The sequence below is a fragment of the Conger conger genome, chromosome 10 (assembly GCF_963514075.1).
Source record: "Conger conger chromosome 10, fConCon1.1, whole genome shotgun sequence".
Taxonomy (NCBI): Eukaryota; Metazoa; Chordata; class Actinopteri; order Anguilliformes; family Congridae; genus Conger; species Conger conger.
The window spans coordinates 38,889,179-38,910,757 of record NC_083769.1 but is presented as its reverse complement, the minus strand read 5'-3'; the positions used below and the strand labels follow the sequence as shown (position 1 = coordinate 38,910,757).

The following is a 21,579-nucleotide window of genomic DNA, read 5'->3' as shown; positions in this document are numbered from 1 at the left end:
TGCAGTTGACTGGTATGTGGATTGCAGTGTTTCGGTTGCCCCTGGCAACCGCAGCTCCAAAGGCTGTAGCATAAGTTAGATGCGTGTCCTGCTGGGGGTGAAGTAGCCAGTCTATGCAGACCTGCGCTCCTCTGCACTCCAGCACTGCAGCTGTGAGACTCTGCACAGACCCCAGCTCCTCTGCGGTCATATCACCGCGTGTCTGTGTGTCTGTGTGTCTGTGTGTCTGTGTGTCTGTGTGTCTGTGTGTCTGTGTGTCTGTGTGTCTGTGTGTCTGTGTGTCTGTGAATGCGCGCGACTGTGTGCGACTGTGTGTGACTGTGTGTGACTGTGTGTGACTGTGTGTGACTGTGTGTGACTGTGTGTGACTGTGTGTGACTGTGTGTGTGTGTGTGTGTGTGTCTCTGTCTGTCTCTGTCTGTCTCTGTCTGTCTCTGTCTGTCTCTGTCTGTCTCTGTCTGTCTGTGTCTGTGAATGCGCGCGCGCGTGTGTGTGTGTGTGTGCTTCCTGGGCCTGTATGTTTAAACTGATTGCCCTCAACCTGTTTCCACTTTTCTTCATTACTAATCAAGCAGTGAATTACACTGGTAAACAGACCTCGGTTTGTGCCAAATCTGGTGCAATTGATGTTGCAGTTGGTGTTTTCCTCTGAGCCAAGACTGTTCTCTGTAATGGCATTTTTTTGTCGTATTTTGCATTCTGTAACCTGGTGTGAAGAACAAGAAAGGTACCACATGGGATGACCTTGGGAAAGCTTTGGAATTACTTGCAGGTTTAATTTGGGTAAATTAATCTCCTGTTGTATCTTTCATCACATTACAGAATGCAAATAAGAGACTTCATCGATTCACAAGCATTAAAACTGCAGAATCATGATTCATTACTGTCAATATTCTTTGAATTCAGAGAGAACTAAATAGAGTATGGTCTTATATCTATGGATATAAGAACATACTGCTCACTTTTTTGATAATAATAAAAATAAGATTAAATGAAATTGGTGATCAACATTTCATTGGTCAATGGTTTATTGGTATTAAGAGAATTGATTGTTAGTCAAGGAAAGTTGCCCATGATCCACATGTTGCATTAAGGAGTAATCAAACCACATCAATAACAAAACATTGCCCAATTTCCCATGATTCATTATTACACAAAATCCAACATCTTATTTTTTCTAGCCTTTATGCCATTTAACCAAGCCATTTATGGATTAAGGTAACATTATGTGCAAAAAGCCACTAATGTTTTGCTTCACTGTTGCTTTGTTTTTCTTGCCACAATCTCCACTTCATAGCCCCCCTTTTTTCTTTTCTTCATATAGTGTGTGTGTATGTGTGTTTGTGTGTGTCTCTATGTTTCTGCTTTAGAAAATGTCCCTTTGCCTCTGAACTTTAAAAACGGGTCTGTTTTTAGCTCACTTGATAGAAAGAAAGCGAGGTGTAATTTAAACTTTGCCTGGTGTACCCGGTCTTGTGTTGCTGTGGACATAATAGTGGAAGGCTGGATGAAAGTGGATCGCAGTGCTTTGGGCTGCAGTCGGAGCTGTAATGATGACTGTTAAATGACTTCTGAGAATTTCAGCGCGGGAGCCGTTAGCCTGATGAAACGGAGAGGGAAGGAGACAGAGTGAGGAATTGGTCCCTTGGCTGCGGGGACAGGTTCCACAGCTGAGAAGACTCGCAATAGTACACAGCTGGAACATTGTACAAAATAGTTTTGCTCTTTCGGGCCGTAAAAATAACCAGGTGCTATGTTTAAAAAAAATAATAATAATAATACATTTTTTATATATATATATATATATATATATATATATATATATATATATATATATATATATATATATATATATATATATATATATATATATATATATAAATAAATAAAATATTATATTATATATAATTTCAAAAATGAAACGACTCAAGAAATAATGAAATTTGAAAGGTTTGTAATGCCCAATCCTATGACCAGGAATGAAATTCTCTTTTTAACAACACTACAAACGGTTCATTATTTAAGGTGGTATTTAGCGGCTTTAATTTGCTGGTTGGCTAAACCGTGGCAGCTACATTGTAGTGATGCATCTTCTATTTTAAAAACCTGACTTATTTATTTATTTAGTTAAATTGGCAAATTGACTTTAAGCTGAACTTTGCAAGCCATTGCACGGGGAAAAAAGTTAGTGATATTGGGCATGAATGAAGAAACTTTATCTAAGTTGCAAAAATAGGTCTTGCTATGCGTCTTAAAGTATTTATGCATAATTCATAATTCAGGTATTAATACACAATTCCATATAGGCCCGACCTGAATGTATCAAATCGTATTAATATGTTGGCAATATTGCGATGCGGTATAAACTATTAAATACTAGCAAAACTCTTTAGCTTTTATTCAGTTTTCATGTGGAAGGATATGGTTTATTATAAGTCCTGCGGATGTGTGACTCTGGAGGGCCCCAAAATGTCTCCCAAATGGAAAGCTTATGTCCTGGGAGCTTGATCATTTCCACTGCTATCCTACAGTATTTCTGCTGTTAATTAGTACTTTTGGCCTATAACCATTGTTAAATGTAATTATTGCATTGCTGTTGTAAATGTTAAAATGGTTGCCTTTTATCTGATGTAGGATTATTTCTACTGATTCTATAGTCTTGTGGGTCTTCTTGAGTACCCTAATAGTATGCTGCATCCTCACATAGATCCTTTTAACATATTCAGTACCACCCTGGTGTATGAGGTTCAAGGATCCTGCCTACAATCTGTTTGGGTGTACGCATGGTTTAGAATGTAGTTAAGCTGAGGTGTAATTAATGAAGTGGCTATTGACTTGAGCAACGTGCATGTTTTATGTATGTATAAAACCCTGTGCATACAAAACAATTTGTAATATGCATGATGGTGGTGTGGATTTTAACCAAGCAGTAGTCAGTCTGTTTAGTGGGCAGCCAATGAGGAGTGACCTCGAAGTGAAAATGCGTCATCAAATTACAGTCATGTTGTCAGACCTCAGGGCCTCGTGTTTCACAATCACATGCTTTACCTCAGAAGGAAATGTAATTTGTCTCCTGTTCATAAATTCAGAGAAATGAAGTTTACTTCTTTATCTTGTGGTTTAATTAAGACGTTTATTAGATTAGTAATGTATTTGTAATAGTGATTATACAGTGTTACAGTCACTGTAAATGATTCTTTTTCTTTTTTTCTTTTTTTCTACATTGCATGATCATGTGTCTGTGGAGTCATAGACTCATCAGAATGGGATTTCAACATTAACAATTATTTTAACAAAGATTTTGATTTAATCGTATGTATTGGTCTACCGCGATGCATCGATCTTAAGGTGGCAATTCAAAGGCTTCAATTTGAATGCATCAATCTTTTCAAAAGAATTAGTAATGAAATGGGTAGAATTGTATCAAAAGAATCAAATCAATTTGTTTCTTATTAAATCAGAATCGATTCATTGAGGCATTTGCCTCCCTTCTAATGACCATTGTGGTTTGTGATTTATTTAATGACTTCCTGATTTGTTTTCATATTGGGCATATTGTAATAATACTGTATGTTGTTAGTTGTAGTTGTTATTCACAAATCCTGAATGTTTTCTAGGGCAATTAGCATTTTCCAGAGAATCAATCTATGAGTAACATAATCACCCTGTAATTTTTAAGACAAAATTGGAAAGCTAATTCATAATAAGGAAATTAAGATTAATGGTTTCTTGTAGATAGCCTCTCTATATTCTCATTTGAAACAATTTCACAATGTTCCAAGTATTATCTCACCATAACGGATTGGTAATCAGCTTTGCCGCATTCCTGATCTGTAACGTGTCCTTATTATGTAGTGTGGAAAGGTTGCATTTACTAGGCTAACTGATTATCTTTGAATATTCAATATAGGTATGCGTCTCAATCTTAGTGTTTTGTTTAATTAAAGGTACAATAGGTAATTTTGGACTCGTAATGGTCAAGAAAGGAATTTCAGAAACAAACGCCCTCAAACCACAACACTGTTTCTCACCCCTTCTCTGTGAATGTGCTGACATTGAAACGCCATTGGCTGTGGCAACAAGAACCAAATTTCAACCAATGAGCTTGAATTATTGTACAGCTATACAATGTTTTGGTAGGTCCGTCAACTCTATAGTATAGTCCTTAAATTCAACCCGAATTTAAGGACTATAAACACAGGCAGAGTCAACATGTCAATGAGCCTTTCTTTTTCAATGATGGGAAGGGATTTACAATGGTCTTGTAGCAATGTTTTAACACAAAAAATGTTACCTATTGTACCTTTAAATAAGATCATTAAACACGATCAGATTCCAATCACTATTTCCAAAGTGTCGCTGAGCCGTAAAGATTATCGTGTCAAGCATTCACCGAATTCCTCATGGTCCTCGTTTTGGATTATTTCCAAAACCCCTTCTGCTATATGCAAACGCAACCGAAAGAGACACAAATGTGCTTTTTGAATGTGATAATTATGCAGCGGTGCAGTGAAATGGAGGTCAGGCGGAGTCAAAGGGAGGCCCTTCCCAGGGTGGAGATGTGTTTTTCCCCATGGCATCTGAGGCGCTGCCCTTGGGCCCCAGAGATTTGCTTTGCAGATGTGTCCCAGGCATTGCGCAATGCAGTGCCTTGCTTTTGGACGAGTTCTCGCCTGTTTTCCTTATCAAACATTTTTCCCATCATCTTATTGGTATTTGGTCTTGTCGACTGGATGTAAGATTTTGAGGCATATTGAAAGGGCTCCTATGTTACAACATACATCCTGTGTGCTTCTTATTTCACTTCAGCTAAGGACGTTGTGTCCCACGCTGTCAGGAGTAAAACATAAAAATCGATACCATAACAGACAAAATATACGCACTAAATACAATTTCAAAGTTGAAAGCAGTCGGCAGCCACATTGACCACGGCTAGAGTAACGGACCTTGATGCTGGCATCAGTTTGTTACAGTTCCACACCGAGGACCAGGTTTTGCATCCTGGTCATTCCAAAGCCGAGTTTGGCATAATTGGCTTGCCATTCCAAGGCAGGGACTCTGCTGCGGTCAGTAGGATGTCTGCATACAACTGTGCCCTGGTCGCCTCGGACTCAGTCACAGGCTGCGGTTAAGGGTGACGGAAGTGGTCTGATAACACCTGTAAATTAGTGGAGTGAGTGCCATGCTGTCCATCGCACTCAAACCTCGTGTCTCTCCTGGCAGGTACCAGTTCTTGGAGGAAGCTTTCCAGAATCAGAAGGGCATCATCGAGACCTTCATGGCCAAACTGCAGGAGAAGAAGAACTATGTTCACTTCTCAGCATCTCAGGTGCAAAGCAGGTAATGCACAGCTTCTTATGGGTGAATCTAATTTTAAACGGGTCTTATGGATGGATCTCATTTTTAACAGATCTTATGGGTGAATCAAATTTGATCTCTTTTTAAACTAGTCTTATTGGTGGATCTCATTTAGTAATTTCCAAGAATAGCATGATGAATGAACCTATGGATAAACAGGTTAATATTTATTTGCCAAAAACAGCAATGATTTGTGTGCTCATTTGCAGTTGTGAATAATCCACATGGACTTTACATGTGGTTTACATTCTTTTGACATGAATCTTCACTGCACTGCACTTCATCTTCTCTTTGCAAATTCCACTCTAATTTTAGGCTTGGCCCAAATGTCATTGGAGCATTTTTTTCTGCAAATGAGGAAAAAATATATTGCATGTTGTAGGGTTTGAGCTGATGCTCTTTTCCAGAGCTGCTTACAATTAGTGCTAAAGTCTTAGATTCTTAAATCACGAACATCCAAAGTAGCAATTAACCCAGCGCAATCTGGGCTTTTTGTTTGTACTCTGGCTTTCAGTGGAGTCTCTTCGATCATGGTCCGGGGGGGGGGGGGTGGGATTGCAAACGTGTACCTGGGGGTCTTTTCCAGAGGGGGCCCAGGTCACATTCACTCCCCCTGCCTCGCCCTTAATGCAAACTCTCAAAACAATGAATGCGCTGATGTAACGAGCGACTCGCGGTTGCTCAGACGATCTCAGAGGATAGGAAATGACATGACCCGTGTTTGAATTTGTAGTGCCGTTTCAGTTTCAGTTCAGATGGGGCTGGGGGTAGCTTGGCCTACAAACCTGCAAACAGGTAGCCAGCTATTGGCTAACTCACGTTACCGTTTGGTGTTTTCCCGTTTGTTTTTAAAAATGTCGGTTGGGGATTTACCTTGAAGCACTGGCTTTAGTCCCACAGTTTGTGCGGGAAGGGGTAAAGAGCATGGATGACGCGGCTCCACACCTGGTCTTGGATCCAGCTCCGGGGAGACATGCGTCTGCTACTGGAGTCACCTGGGGCTCGTGTAAAGTGAAAATCAAAATCTGCCCAGGAGGTTTGGAGGCGAGCCTGGCTTAAATAGATGCCTCAACCTGCCTGAACGGTATACGAGCAACTCCACTGTTGCCCGAGCTTAGCCGTTCACCATTACAAGAATAACAATGGATGACTGCTGCCCCTGCTCGCTCCGGTGAAAGCAAAAGAGCATTTTCTTCAAAATGTAAAATGACCAGACCTTTACATTTGTACATCGCAAAATACTGTTCATATCAGTGTGGGCGCTTTTAGAAGTGTGTAAACGCCTGAGATACATTACTCTCCCCTTCTCCTTCCCTTGCAGGATTAAAGAGGTGAATGAGACCCATAAGAAAGTGGAGCATGAGATTAAGATCGCAGTATTCACGCTTATCAACGAGATCAACAAGAAGGGCAAGTCCCTGCTGCAGCAGCTGGAGGTGAGAACACCGACCGCGTCATCCGGTCCTCGCTCTCAGCCAGCCACAGCCAATCTCAATGAGTCAGGCACAGCGAATCACCGAGTGAGTCATTCGCAGTGAGTGAGTGAGTCACTGCTGGCCACACGGAGTGAGTTGGAGTCAGGAATGGTGAGTGAGTCACTGTTGGGTAAGCGGAGTGTGTTGGAGTCAGGAATGGTGAGTGAGTCACTGTTGGGTAAGCGGAGTGTGTTGGAGTCAGGAATGGTGAGTAGGGCGGCCTGTAGCGTAGTGGTTAAGGTGCATGACTGGGACCTGCAAGGTCGGTGGTTTGATCCCCGGTGTAGCCACAATAAGATCCGCACAGCCGTCGGGCCCTTGAGCAAGGCCCTTAACCCTGTATTGCTCCAGGGAAGGATTGTTTCCTGCTTAGTCTAATCAACTGTACGTCGCTCTGCCAAATGCCATTAATGTTAATGTTATGTAATGTAATGTTATGTACTGTAATGTACTGTAATGTACTGTACTGTAATGTAATGTAATGTAATGTAAGTGAGTCAGCGGAGGCGAGTCGCAGCCTGCCGGGTCCGTGTTTGGCGTCTTCGTCACTTTTCGTTGCTGCGGTTGTCATGCCCGCTTGGGTCTGATTTCAGGCGTGCTTGAGTCAGTGCCACTCCTAGTCGGGTCACGGTCTCTTATTCTTGTTGGCATGACAACTGGATTTTTACAGGGTGTTAGTCACTGGAATGTTAGTCAGAAAAAAAATAAATACTTTTGTATTTTGATTGGATGGGCGGTTTACGGGTATGGATAACCTTTTCTAGTGAGTGAATGCCTGCACAGTTTTCATTCTGAATGGCTATATTTGTTAGCTGACGACAGGTAATACACTTGTGAGTTTGTTGTACTGGCAAGCTATGAAGAATCAATTGAGATTTGAGAAATGTGTGGGTCACTCTGCTAGATGGCTAATATAACTAGCCATATATATTTTTTAAATTGGGCTGTTCCCAGAAGTTCATATGTTTTTCAAGAAAGACCTATTCAAGATAGTTTTTTTACACATTAACTTAATTTAGCTGGCTAAATAAGCTAGCTAAAGAAATGGTTGATTGTCCTTGCCATTAATGCTTTGAAGCGCATTTGCCCTTGAGTTGTAAGCTGGTTGAGTGAGTAAGAGCCACAGTGCCAGACAGTCTCTGAATGTCTGCAATTCATTCAAACATAATTGGAGTCGGATCCTGGTGTTGGCGGGTGTTCATTGTAATATAACTATGCCGGCATTTAAGAAATAATTCAACCTGCTGCAATTGCTTCTTGAATATTGAGCGGGGGGAAAATCACCATTGTCGTTTCAATAGCTTTTAACGTGAAGACGTGGCGTGATTAACGTTAATTTCCACCGTGATTAACGCTAGTTTGTGCCGTGATTGGGGCTAGTTTCCACCGTGATTAACGTTAGTTTCCGCCGCTCCTCCTCCCTGCAGAGCGTGACGAAGGAGCGCAGCATGAAGCTGTTGAGCCAGCAGAGGGACATAAACATCCTGGCACAGCAGATCCTGCACGTGCTGTCCTTCACCCACTGGGCCATCAGCAACGGCAGCAGCACTGCCTTACTGTACAGCAAGAGACTGGTAAACACCCTACACCCTCCCTACTTCCACCCTACACTCACACACTCCCTCCTTACACCCTACACTCACACACTCTACACACTCCCTACTTACACCCTACACTCACACTCTACACACTCCCTACTTACACCCTACACTCACACACTCACACACTCTACACACTCCCTACTTACACCCTACACACCCTACACTCACACACTCACACACTCTACACACTCCCTACTTACACCCTACACACCCTACACTCACACACTCTACACACTCCCTACTTACACCCTACACTCACACACTCTACACACTCCCTACTTACACCCTACACTCACACACTCTACACACTCCCTACTTACACCCTACACACTCCCTACTTACACCCTACACTCACACACCCTACACGCTCCCTACTTACACCCTACACTCACACACTCTACACACTCCCTACTTACACCCTACACACCCTACACTCACACACTCTACACACTCCCTACTTACACCCTACACTCACACACTCTACACACTCCCTACTTACACCCTACACTCACACACTCTACACACTCCCTACTTACACCCTACACTCACACTACACACTCCCTACTTACACCCTACACTCACACACTCTACACACTCCCTACTTACACCCTACACTCACACTCTACACACTCCCTACTTACACCCTACACTCACACACTCACACACTCTACACACTCCCTACTTACACCCTACACTCACACACTCTACACACTCCCTACTTACACCCTACACTCACACTACACACTCCCTACTTACACCCTACACACTCTACACACTCCCTACTTACACTCACACTCTACACACTCTACACACTCCCTACTTACACCCTACACTCACACTACACACTCCCTACTTACACCCTACACTCTACACACTCTACACACTCCCTACTTACACCCTACACTCACACGCTCTACACACTCTACACCCTCCCTACTTACACCCTACTCCCTCGTACTCTGTACACTCACTACTTATTGTATAGCAAGAGACTGGTAAACACTCAGGCACTCTATACCCTCCCTACTTACACCCTCTATACACTCCTACTTACTCTACAGCATGAGACTGGTAAACACTTGCACACTGCACACTCCTTACTTACACCCTACACCCTCTATTCACTCCTTCTCCATAGCAAGAGACTGGTAAACGCTCACACTCTACACACTTCCTACTTGCACCCTGCACCTTAAAAGTTACTCCACAGCAAGAGACTGGGACGCCCTCACACTCTACACTGCAATCTACTCCACACACTCCAAATTACTGTACAGTCCAATTTACTCTGCACACTCCAAATTACTCTACACAGTCCAATTTACTCTACACGCTCCAAATTACTCTACACAGTCCAAATTACTTTGCAGCAGAGTCTGGTACACCTACGCTCATGCACACTTCTCTCTCACGTACACACTGGCTCTCATTGGTTGTAACGGGCTCGTTTGGCTTCCTTTCTAAAATGATTCATGCGCCTGTACTTTGTGTTGAAGTGCACTAGTGCCATTTGCTCAGAGCAGTGATTTTGGAAGCTGCTGAATTAATGGGCCAGTTCAGCCGCAATTACTCAATATCAAGGCTACTTGAAAAGCTCGAACGTGCTTGATTTCCAAAATGGAAATGTGAAGGTTGAGAAAGGGCCTGTATTTAGTACGGAGTGCTTGAAGGTGCTTCATTTTCTCTGGCTTTATGTGTTTTGTGAAACTCGCCCAGTCTCCTCGTCTATACGCATCAAAGCCGCCTGAACTACAGGGCATCTGCATTCGCAAAAGCATGCAGTCTTGGATAAATGAACTTGGAGATGCATTGTGATGTTAAATTTTCAATTTGAAAATGTGCTTTTTTCATTCTTGAAGGCCTTGACTAAAATTGCATTAGAAATGCTGCAGAAATACAAAAAAAGCATATAGTTTGCGTTCCTCACTGCCTTAAACGAGTCACTGACCAGGTGAACTGTGACCAGGTGAGCTACAGCCAGGTGATCAGTGCTCTTCTCTCTGCAGATCACCTATCAGCTGCGGTACATCCTGAAGGCCCGCCTGGACCCTGTCCCCCAGGCCAATGGGGCGGTGCGCTTCTTCTGCGACCCCACCTTCTGGGCCAAGAACGTGGTCAACCTGGGTGAGTGGAACACGCCTGTCTGTACTGCACTCTGCGGAGACCCAATAACCCAATTACTGCGTCTCGCTGTTCTGTTGTACGGCGGTGCACGGATAATGAAAATGTTGAAGTAGTGGTTTTGTGTCATCTTTATTTTGTGTGTTGTTGGTGTCACTAGTGCTCTCCGTGCCTGCACACACGCACACAGCCCCATAACCCCACCCCGCCCCAACACACACGGGCCTGTATTCATTGTCCTTGAAAAGTGTTACTCTTTTTCTCCGCGAGCCGCTAACTGAATTAGCTCGCGATAACGGGCGAACTCGCGCGACCGTGCGAAGGGAAGGATAAAGCGGCTTTTGACCGTTAGTGACGAAGCGGCGTGTGGTGTCCCGTCGCCCGTCCCTCGCAGGTAACCTGGTGATCGAGAAGATGCCCCCGTCGGTGCACCCGCCCAACGTGATGGTGGGGCCCATCTCCCCGGGGCACGGGCACGGCGGCGGGAAGCACCCGGGGCAGATCAACCTGGCGCAGCTGCGGCTGCAGCACATGCAGCAGGCTGCGTTCGCCCAGAAGCAGCAGGCCCAGGCGGCGCAGGCCCAGCAACAGGCCCAGCAGCAGGCCCAGCAGCAGGCCCAGATCCAGCAGCAGATGCGCATCGCCTCCCAGATGGCCTCCCAGCACCCCCGCCAGGCCGGCCCGCAGATGGTCCAGCAACAGGTACCCGAAATAACCCCACCGCCGACGTGGCCTCCGTCCGTTATTCTCAGTAGGACATGTGCTCTGAGCCTGAGGAGTGGCTTAACGTTGCATGAATTGAGTAAATTTAATTAATTAGCTACTGCCTTAAATGAGACACTGTTCCCAAAAACGTTGCGAGTAGGTGAGGTTGCTCAGTTACTAGTGTGTTCGCGAGTCGTTTTTGAGGAATTGTTGCTTTTGATGAGTGTACGTGTCACGGCACTCCTCTGTTAAATGGCGCCTTATTCTGCCCTGCCTGCCCTGTAAGTCTCAGTGCGGGCCCAATCTGACATCTCCCTCTCCCTCTCTCTCCCTCGCTCTCTCCCTCGCTCTCTCCCCCTCTCTCTCCCCCTCTCTCTCTCCCCCTCTCCCCCTCTCCCCCTCTCTCCCTCTCTCCCTCTCTCTCTCCCTCTCGCTCTCTCTCGCTCTCTCTCGCTCTCTCTCGCTCTCTCTCGCTCTCTCTCGCTCTCTCTCGCTCTCTCTCGCTCTCTCTCGCTCCCTCTCGCTCCCTCTCGCTCCCTCTCGCTCCCTCTCGCTCTCTCTCTCCCTCCAGCCCCCCAGGCTCATCAGCATGCAGGCCCTGCAGAGAGGGGGGGTGAACGGCTCCTCACACATGGGCTTCCCCACACACCACCTGCGCATGCCCCCGGGGCAGGGCCGCATGCAGACCGCCCAGCCCCGACACAACGGCCAGCAGTACCCCATGATGCAGCCGCAGCTACAGAGACAGGTAGGCCAGCTGCGTCCTATTATTAATGTACACCTACAAAGATGGGTAGGCCAGCTGCATTCTGTTAGAACTTTACTCCTACATAGACCGGAATGCATGCTGTGTTCTGTTATAAACCTACACCTCCAGAGACTGGTAGGCCAGCTGCATCTTGTTATAAATCTACAGCAACCAAATCAGGTAGGCCAGCTGCATCCTGTTATAAATCTACTCCTACATAGATGGGTAGGCCAGCTACATCCTGTCATAAATTTAAACATGGGTGTTCTGTTGTAAATCTACATGTGCAGAGACGGGTAGGCCACCTAGGTACACCTACAGAATCTACACCTACACCTACCAACTAGACTAACATTATATATCTATACCTACAGAGACCGGTAGGCCAGCTGGAATGTTAGTTTGTTAAAAGGCATGACTACATTTATCCAGATGTGAATCAGTAATGTAATGCTTGTAAAATCTACATTTTGGACAACATAGTTAATGGGGGAGAATGCATGCAGAACAACCCTATTTATACACTTTCAAAAATATATTTTTTTAAAGATCCAGTATTGCAACGCATTCATTTAAAGACCAGCTTAGCAATGTCTCTCATATTAAGTAGGATAAAATCCTAATTACAAGATATAATCTCCTTTGAAGCAAGTGCATATCTTCAAATGAGTTAGATTTATCTGATGAGAAATTTAAATTGAGTAATGGCACATCTACCCTTGCGTTTAAAGAGAACGAAAATGGTAAAATTCTTGAGTAAATCATGACGATTCTACATTTTCATATTACCATCAGTCTCTTAATGTTGCACCAAGGATACCGTTCTGTGCTATATATAAATTGGATACTGAGCGTTATAAAATGGGCAGGAAGAATCTTGCAATCTGATAGCAGTGCTAAAATTTCTATATACCACTGCTGTAAGTTCTGTTTGTTTACAGTTCTATTTCAAGTATCACTCCATGGCGAAGCAGCCATTCGAGTCAAAATGAAAAACCGTTAGATGCTAGCCGATGCGCATCAATCACCTTACACCAATGTTGCCAAGAATTTGCAGGCAAGCCAGGGACTCACAGCTACACACTGCCTCCGCTTCCACGTGATTCAGAAGCTGTCTGATGCGGGTATTGGTTTGCGAGAGAGATTTGCTTCCGTAAGCCGGCAGTTTTAGCGTGACCAAAACTTGTAGACCGTAGAAAGCAGAGCAGAGCTTCTGAAGAAAATGTTATCAATGATAACCACTGCCTGTTGTGAGTTATTGCTTAAATATAGTCCACTGAAATAAAAGATGTTATCGTCATGGTTGTATATCTTCATGATGTTCTGTTGATTATAAATGTTGTTAATCATCCTGCGAGGTGATTATGGATGCCCTGCATTTCTGTCGGGCTTGTAGAAGGTGATTTGTACTCCTAAGTTCAGTAAGGTTGGCCTAAGGGTTGCTACAAAAAAAAAAAAGTGTGTATTTATTCATTAATTTTCCCAGTCTGTCCCATTGCTGTGTTGTCTCTTCTTTTGGGAGAGTGCGCAGTTGTCTTTCACACATCATCCAGCGTTTGGCTGATCGTGGGTCATCCACCGTTCGCGTTTGGCTGATCGTGGGTCATCCAGCGTACGCGTTTGGCTGATCGTGGGTCATCCAGCGTACGCGTTTGGCTGATCGTGGGTCATCCGCCGTTCGCGTTTGGCTGATCGTGGGTCATCCAGCCCACACTGCAGCACGGGGTCGAGTTTCACTTCCGACCTCAACAGACGTTTTTCTTTGTCCTTTGTATAGTTTTGTGTGCAATGCAAAAACGTGGTGTTAAACTGCTCATATCTCTTGTATGCTTATTATGTTTTCCATTTTATCACTGCCTCTTGTAATCGAGCCGCTCTGTTGAGCAACAGACTTTTTCCATCAATGTTAATCAGGGCATTGTTAATCAAATGCACAGGGGAAGAAGTCATCTCGGTGTCCCATTTTAAATTCTGAAAAGTTCTGTTCCAGAGTTTAATTTCAGTAAGTGTGAGTAGATTACTGGGTCTTCCATCCATCCCTTTAAGGAGTTTGCTTTGTCCTTTTTTAATCTGTGAAATATTTTTCATTTTAAACTCCACAAACTTCGTCCAATGCTCGGACTATCCAATGCGTCTAAACCATGCAGTGCATTCAGAGAAGATACATTTTTAAAGTAATATCGGGGTTGCACACAATGGTTCTCTATTGTTCCATTATTCAATGTTGAATCTACACACTGTGTCTGTGGCTCCCCCTGCTGGACAGTTCTGCAGAAGCGCTTGCCTAAAGAGTACTCCTATTTTATGTGGTTCCTGTGTTGCATTACATTGCTTTCCAGAAAGTTCCATTCTTTTGCACCGAATGACAGAATCTATAATAACACTAATACCACTGCTTGCTGATAGCGTTTGATTTAAAAAGGTAAGTGGTCGTTATCGTAGCCGTTTTGACTGCAGCTGAGGTTTGACCCGATGCCACCCCCTGCCTCCCTGCAGCACTCAAACCCGGGCCACGCCGGGCCCTTCCCGGTGGCGTCCCTGCACAACGTGAGCGCCGCCAATCCCACCAGCCCCACCAGTGCCAGCATGGCGAGTGCGCACGCCCACCGAGGTCCCGCCAGCCCCATCGTCAGCGCCATCGAGCTCATCCCGTCTGTGACCAACCCCGAAAACCTGCCCTGCCTGCCCGACATTCCCCCCATACAGGTACAGCATAGACCACCCCGAAAACCTGACCCCTGCAGTAACGGCACAGACCCAACCCCAGTATAATCTCAAAGACCCCCCTCGCTATAAAGCGGATGGAGTATAATCATGGTCATAAGGATGTGTGATAGGAAACGTTGAACGCGTCCCTGTTCTCATGACGCTGGTGATGCATGATGGGAAACGTTGAATGCGTCCCTGTTCTCACGACGCTGGTGATGTGTGATAGGAAACGTTGAACGCATCCCTGTTCTCATGACGCTGGTGATGCATGATGGGAAACGTTGAATGCGTCCCTGTTCTCACGACGCTGGTGATGTGTGATTGCAGCTGGAGGACGCCGGCTCCAGCACCCTGGACAACCTCCTGAGCCGCTACATTTCAGCCAGCACACACCCGCAGCTCAATCTCGCTGCCAGCATGAACCCGTCACCTGGGCCTTCCACGCATTCCCCCGGGTCCTCAGGTACTGCCCCCCAAAACACCCCACAGCCCCTCTGGGTCCTCCACACGCTCGTATGCCTGCTTCTGCCTCTCCACCCCCCACCACAGTGGGAGGGAGGGGAGGGCAGTAACTGAAGTGACATCCAAACCAAAGTCCTTCCCTTTCCTCGTTCTGATCTCTCACCGTTTCTCTCCGTTCATCCCCCCTTTCTGCTCTCTTCCCTTTCTCTCAGTGTTTCTCTCCGTTCGTCCCCCAGGTCTGTCGAACTCTCACACCCCAGTCAGGCCCTCTAGCACGTCCAGTACAGGGAGCCGGGGCAGGTACGTGCGCCTCTGTCCCAAACTCTGAGCTCTGACACCTGTGTTTATTTCACAGTGTCTGCTTCCGCCTTATTTAAACTCTTTTGCAGTGATGTCTGTAATCTGGGATATTCTCCATCAAATATGACCTATTGCTGTAAGCATACAACCTTCTTCAGTGGCTATTGGAAGCGATACTTCACTAAAGCTGTGCTGTTCACTCATATTTACTTTCAGAACTGATTTCTTATATATAATATAATAAGTCTGCCGTGTCCGGTATAATGGGGCATTTCACCCACTAATGAGGACTTTCAGTGGGTTTTTTACTTGCACTGCTGAGTATATTCTGCCATAAGAATGTTAATTTACCTGTGTCCGTGTGTGCCTGTCTGTGTGTCTGTGTATATATGCTTGTGTGTGTGTGTGTGTGTGTGTGTGTCTGTTTTTGTGTACGTGTGTGTGTGTCTGTTTTTGCGTACGTGTGTGTGTCTGTTTGTTACGTTCGTATGTGTCTGTTTGTGCGTGTGTCTGTGTCGGTTTGTGCATACGTGTGTGTGTGTGTGTGTGTGTGTGTGTGTTTGTACATACGTGTGTGTGTGTGCTTGTGTGTGTGTGCTTGTGTGTGTGTGTGTGTGTGTGTGTGTGTGTGCGCTTGTTTGTGTGTGTATATCCACAGCTGCGGTTCCGCAGGGCGAGCAGGGCCTGCCTTTGCGGCCATGGAGCAGCAGGTGAAGGTGAAGCAGGAGCCGGGGGTGGAGGAGGACTGTGGCTTCTCTGGGCCCACCGTGAAGGTGGAGCGAGGCAAGGACGGGAGACGCAGCGCCTGCATGGTACCTCCGCCCGAAATCTGCCTCTCTGTCCGTCTGTCTGTCTGTCAGTCCGTCCTTTTACCGGCTTCTCCTTTCCGAGAAGCTGATGGAAACAGGAACTAGCGGTGTCCTTCTGATCTTGCACACGCGTCATGTTTACTTCGCTCTTATACTCATTCCAGGACCCTCCTGATGCACACCCGTGACCAGTTTAGTTTCCCCATCCCCATGGTTACTGCTCTAAGATTTCATCACATGGCATCGTTTACATTTGTTTGTCCTGTGCCCTCAGGCCATCATTGTAAATATCATTCTGATCTCAAGTGACCAGCCTGGTAAAAACATACCTGTTAAATCAAAAAGGAGCATATTAGTTCTCTCAATGTTCTCTCTTTCAGTCAGGAGGCCATTTTGTATTCCTATTAAAGCACTGTGTTACAGGGCCTCTGCAAATATAGTCAAAGCCCTGGAATTTGTGACCGAACATCACATACGTCTACATTATGTTCAATAACAAGTGCAAATAATGAAGGTTTACATTTGCAGGCGTAATTCAACAGGAAACGACAGGATGCAGTGGGTGAAATGTGTGTAACTCATACTCAGTCGGTAATCCTCATCCCTCTTCCTCCAGATGAGCAGCCCAGAGAGCAGCCTGACGCCCCCGCTGCCGGTGCTGGGCTCCGTGTCCTCGGGCTCCGTGCAGGACATGCTGAAGACCCTGGGGGAGCAGGTGAAGTCTGAGCCCCGTGACGACATGGGGGCGTGCAGCCGGGTGGGGGGGATGCAGAGCAGCCAGCCGCTGGCCCCCGCGGCCCCCGCCCCGGTGAAAGAGACCACCACCGCCACCACCACTGCCAGCGGGAGCGGCGCTCAGGCTCTGACCAACGGGGACTCGGGCCCCGGGGCCGGCCGGGCCCCCGGAGGGGCCTCCTCCACCCACCGCTCCCCCCGGGGGGGCGGCACCGGTGCAGGGGCGCAGGGGAACAGCCACGGCTCGGCGGCGGGGAAAGATGACGATCCGAACGAGGACTGGTGCGCCGTGTGCCAGAACGGGGGCGAGCTGCTCTGCTGCGAGCGCTGCCCCAAAGTCTTCCACATCACCTGCCACATCCCCACCCTCAGCTGCTCCCCCAGGTGAGGGCCCATACAGGAGGGTCGGGCGCTGGGCTTGTCTGTATGGAGGGTAGTGTGCTGGTCATATCTGTATGGAGGGTAGTGCGCTGGTCATATCTGTATGGAGGGTAGTGTGCTGGTCATATCTGTATGGAGGATAGTGCGCTGGTCATATCTGTATGGAGGGTAGTGTGCTGGTCATATCTGTATGGAGGATAGTGTCCTGGTCATATCCATTATGGAGGGTAGTACGCTGGTCATATCTGTATGGAGGGTAGTGTGCTGGTCATATCTGTATGGAGGGTAGTGTGCTGGTCATATCTGTATGGAGGGTAGTGTGCTGGTCATATCTGTAGGGAGGATAGTGCGCTGGTCATATCTGTATGGAGGGTAGTGTGCTGGTCATATCTGTATGGAGGATAGTGTCCTGGTCATATCCATTATGGAGGGTAGTACGCTGGTCATATCTGTATGGAGGGTAGTGTGCTGGTCATATCTGTATGGAGGGTAGTGTGCTGGTCACATCTGTATGGAGGATAGGGCGCTGGTCATATCTGTATGGAGGATAGGGCGCTGGTCATATCTGTATGGAGGGTAGTGCGCTGGTCATGTCTGTATGGAGGGTAGTGTGCTGGTCATATCTGTATGGAGGGTAGTGTGCTGGTCGTATCTGTATGGAGGGTAGTGTGCTGGTCGTATCTGTATGGAGGGTAGTGTGCTGGTCGTATCTGTATGGAGGGTAGTGCGCTGGTCATATCTGTATGGAGGATAGTGTCCTGGTCATATCCATTATGGAGGGTAGTACGCTGGTCATATCTGTATGGAGGGTAGTGTGCTGGTCATATCTGTATGGAGGGTAGTGTGCTGGTCATATCTGTATGGAGGGTAGTGTGCTGGTCATATCTGTAGGGAGGATAGTGCGCTGGTCATATCTGTATGGAGGGTAGTGTGCTGGTCATATCTGTATGGAGGATAGTGTCCTGGTCATATCCATTATGGAGGGTAGTACGCTGGTCATATCTGTATGGAGGGTAGTGTGCTGGTCATATCTGTATGGAGGGTAGTGTGCTGGTCATATCTGTATGGAGGATAGGGCGCTGGTCATATCTGTATGGAGGATAGGGCGCTGGTCATGTCTGTATGGAGGGTAGTGTGCTGGTCATATCTGTATGGAGGGTAGTGTGCTGGTCGTATCTGTATGGAGGGTAGTGTGCTGGTCGTATCTGTATGGAGGGTAGTGTGCTGGTCGTATCTGTATGGAGGGTAGTGCGCTGGTCATATCTGTATGGAGGGTAGTGCGCTGGTCATATCTGTATGGAGGGTAGTGCGCTGGTCATATCTGTATGGAGGGTAGTGCGCTGGTCATATCTGTATGGAGGGTAGTGCGCTGGTCATATCTGTATGGAGGGTAGTGCGCTGGTCATATCTGTATGGAGGGTAGTGCGCTGGTCATATCTGTATGGAGGGTAGTGCGCTGGTCATATCTGTATGGAGGGTAGTGCGCTGGTCATATCTGTATTGAGGGTAGTGCGCTGGTCATATCTGTATGGAGGGTAGTGCGCTGGTCATATCTGTATGGAGGGTAGTGCGCTGGTCATATCTGTATGGAGGGTAGTGCGCTGGTCATATCTGTATGGAGGGTAGTGCGCTGGTCATATCTGTATGGAGGGTAGTGCGCTGGTCATATCTGTATGGAGGGTAGTGCGCTGGGCATATCTGTATGGAAGGTAGTGTGCTGGTCATATCTGTATGGAAGGTAGTGCGCTGGTCATATCCATTATGGAAGGTAGTGTGCTGGTCATATCTGTATGGAGGATAGTGTGCTGGTCATATCTGTATGGAGGATAGTGTGCTCGGCATATCCATTATCGAGGGTAGTGTGCTGGTCATATCTGTATGGAGGGTAATGTGCTGGTCATATCTGTATGGAGGATAGTGTGCTGGTCATATCTGTATGGAGGTTAGTGCGCTGGTCATATCTGTATGGAGGGTAGTGCGCTGGTCATATCTGTATGGAGGTTAGTGCGCTGGTCATATCTGTATGGAGGTTAGTGCGCTGGTCATATCTGTATGGAGGGTAGTGTGCTGGTCATATCTGTATGGAAGGTAGTGTGCTGGTCATATCTGTATGGAGGATAGTGCGCTGGTCATATCTGTATGGAGGGTAGTGTGCTCGGCATATCCATTATCGAGGGTAGTGTGCTGGTCATATCTGTATGGAGGGTAGTGTGCTGGTCGTATCTGTATGGAGGGTAGTGCGCTGGTCGTATCTGTATGGAGGGTAGTGCGCTGGTCATATCTGTATGGAGGGTAGTGTGCTGGTCGTATCTGTATGGAGGGTAGTGCGCTGGTCGTATCCTGTATGGAGGGTAGTGCGCTGGTCATATCTGTCTGGAGGGTAGTGCGCTGGTCATATCTGTATGGAGGGTAGTGTGCTGGTCATATCTGTATGGAGGGTAGTGCGCTGGTCATATCTGTATGGAGGGTAGTGCGCTGGGCATATCTGTATGGAGGGATAGTGCGCTGGTCATATCTGTATGGAAGGTAGTGTGCTGGTCATATCTGTATGGAGGATAGTGTGCTGGTCATATCTGTATGGAGGATAGTGTGCTCGGCATATCCATTATCGAGGGTAGTGTGCTGGTCATATCTGTATGGAGGATAGTGTGCTGGTCATATCTGTATGGAGGTTAGTGCGCTGGTCATATCTGTATGGAGGATAGTGTGCTGGTCATATCTGTATGGAGGGTAGTGCGCTGGTCATATCTGTATGGAGGTTAGTGCGCTGGTCATATCTGTATGGAGGTTAGTGCGCTGGTCATATCTGTATGGAGGATAGTGTGCTGGTCATATCTGTATGGAGGGTAGTGCGCTGGTCATATCTGTATGGAGGGTAGTGCGCTGGGCATATCTGTATGGAGGGATAGTGCGCTGGTCATATCCATTATGGAGGGTAGTGTGCTGGTCATATCTGTATGGAAGGTAGTGTGCTGGTCATATCTGTATGGAGGATAGTGCGCTGGTCATATCTGTATGGAGGGTAGTGTGCTCGGCATATCCATTATCGAGGGTAGTGTGCTGGTCATATCTGTATGGAGGTTAGTGCGCTGGTCATATCTGTATGGAGGTTAGTGCGCTGGTCATATCTGTATGGAGGATAGTGTGCTGGTCATATCTGTATGGAGGGTAGTGTGCTGGTCATATCTCTATGGAGGGTAGTGCGCTGGTCATATCTGTATGGAGGGTAGTGCGCTGGTCATATCTGTATGGAGGGTAGTGCGCTGGTCATATCTGTATGGAGGGTAGTGCGCTGGTCATATCTGTATGGAGGGTAGTGCGCTGGTCATATCTGTATGGAGGGTAGTGCGCTGGTCATGTCTGTATGGAGGATAGTGTGCTTGTCATATCTGTATGGAGGGTAGTGCGCTGGTCATATCTGTATGGAGGGTAGTGCGCTGGTCATATCTGTATGGAGGGTAGTGCGCTGGTCATATCTGTATGGAGGGTAGTGCGCTGGTCATATCTGTATGGAGGGTAGTGCGCTGGTCATATCTGTATGGAGGGTAGTGCGCTGGTCATATCTGTATGGAGGGTAGTGCGCTGGTCATATCTGTATCGAGGGTAGTGCGCTGGTCATATCTGTATGGAGGGTAGTGTGCTGGTCATATCTGTATGGAGGGTAGTGCGCTGGTCATATCTGTATGGAGGGTAGTGCGCTGGTCATATCTGTATGGAGGGTAGTGCGCTGGTCATATCTGTATGGAGGGTAGTGTGCTGGTCATATCTGTATGGAGGGTAGTGCGCTGGTCATATCTGTCTGGAGGGTAGTGCGCTGGTCATATCTGTATGGAGGGTAGTGCGCTGGTCATATCTGTATGGAGGGTAGTGCGCTGGTCATATCTGTATGGAGGGTAGTGCGCTGGGCATATCTGTATGGAGGGATAGTGCGCTGGTCATATCTGTATGGAAGGTAGTGTGCTGGTCATATCTGTATGGAAGATAGTGCGCTTGTCATATCCATTATGGAAGGTAGTGTGCTGGTCATATCTGTATGGAAGATAGTGCGCTTGTCATATCCATTATGGAAGGTAGTGTGCTGGTCATATCTGTATGGAGGATAGTGCGCTGGTCATATCTGTATGGAGGATAGTGTGCTCGGCATATCCATTATCGAGGGTAGTGTGCTGGTCATA

The 21,579-nt window shown here is 46.7% G+C and overlaps 1 protein-coding gene across 4 annotated transcripts in view; it reads left to right on the top strand.

Moving 5' to 3' along the window:
* Positions 1–21,579, top strand: part of trim33 (tripartite motif containing 33) — a 44,613-nt gene that overhangs the window by 14,653 nt on the left and 8,381 nt on the right. For 2 of the 4 annotated variants that reach the window (XM_061258201.1, XM_061258199.1), the window contains exons 5-15: positions 5,224–5,340; positions 6,680–6,794; positions 8,261–8,407; positions 10,441–10,558; positions 10,950–11,257; positions 11,832–12,008; positions 14,505–14,714; positions 15,045–15,180; positions 15,416–15,479; positions 16,138–16,291; positions 16,905–17,407. In XM_061258201.1, the coding sequence (XP_061114185.1) occupies positions 5,224–5,340; positions 6,680–6,794; positions 8,261–8,407; positions 10,441–10,558; positions 10,950–11,257; positions 11,832–12,008; positions 14,505–14,714; positions 15,045–15,180; positions 15,416–15,479; positions 16,138–16,291; positions 16,905–17,407 (2,049 nt within the window). Of the gene's footprint in view, positions 1–5,223; positions 5,341–6,679; positions 6,795–8,260; positions 8,408–10,440; positions 10,559–10,949; positions 11,258–11,831; positions 12,009–14,504; positions 14,715–15,044; positions 15,181–15,391; positions 15,480–16,137; positions 16,292–16,904; positions 17,408–21,579 lie in introns of all 4 variants that reach the window. The other 2 variants (XM_061258200.1, XM_061258198.1) reach the window with 1 other exon arrangement.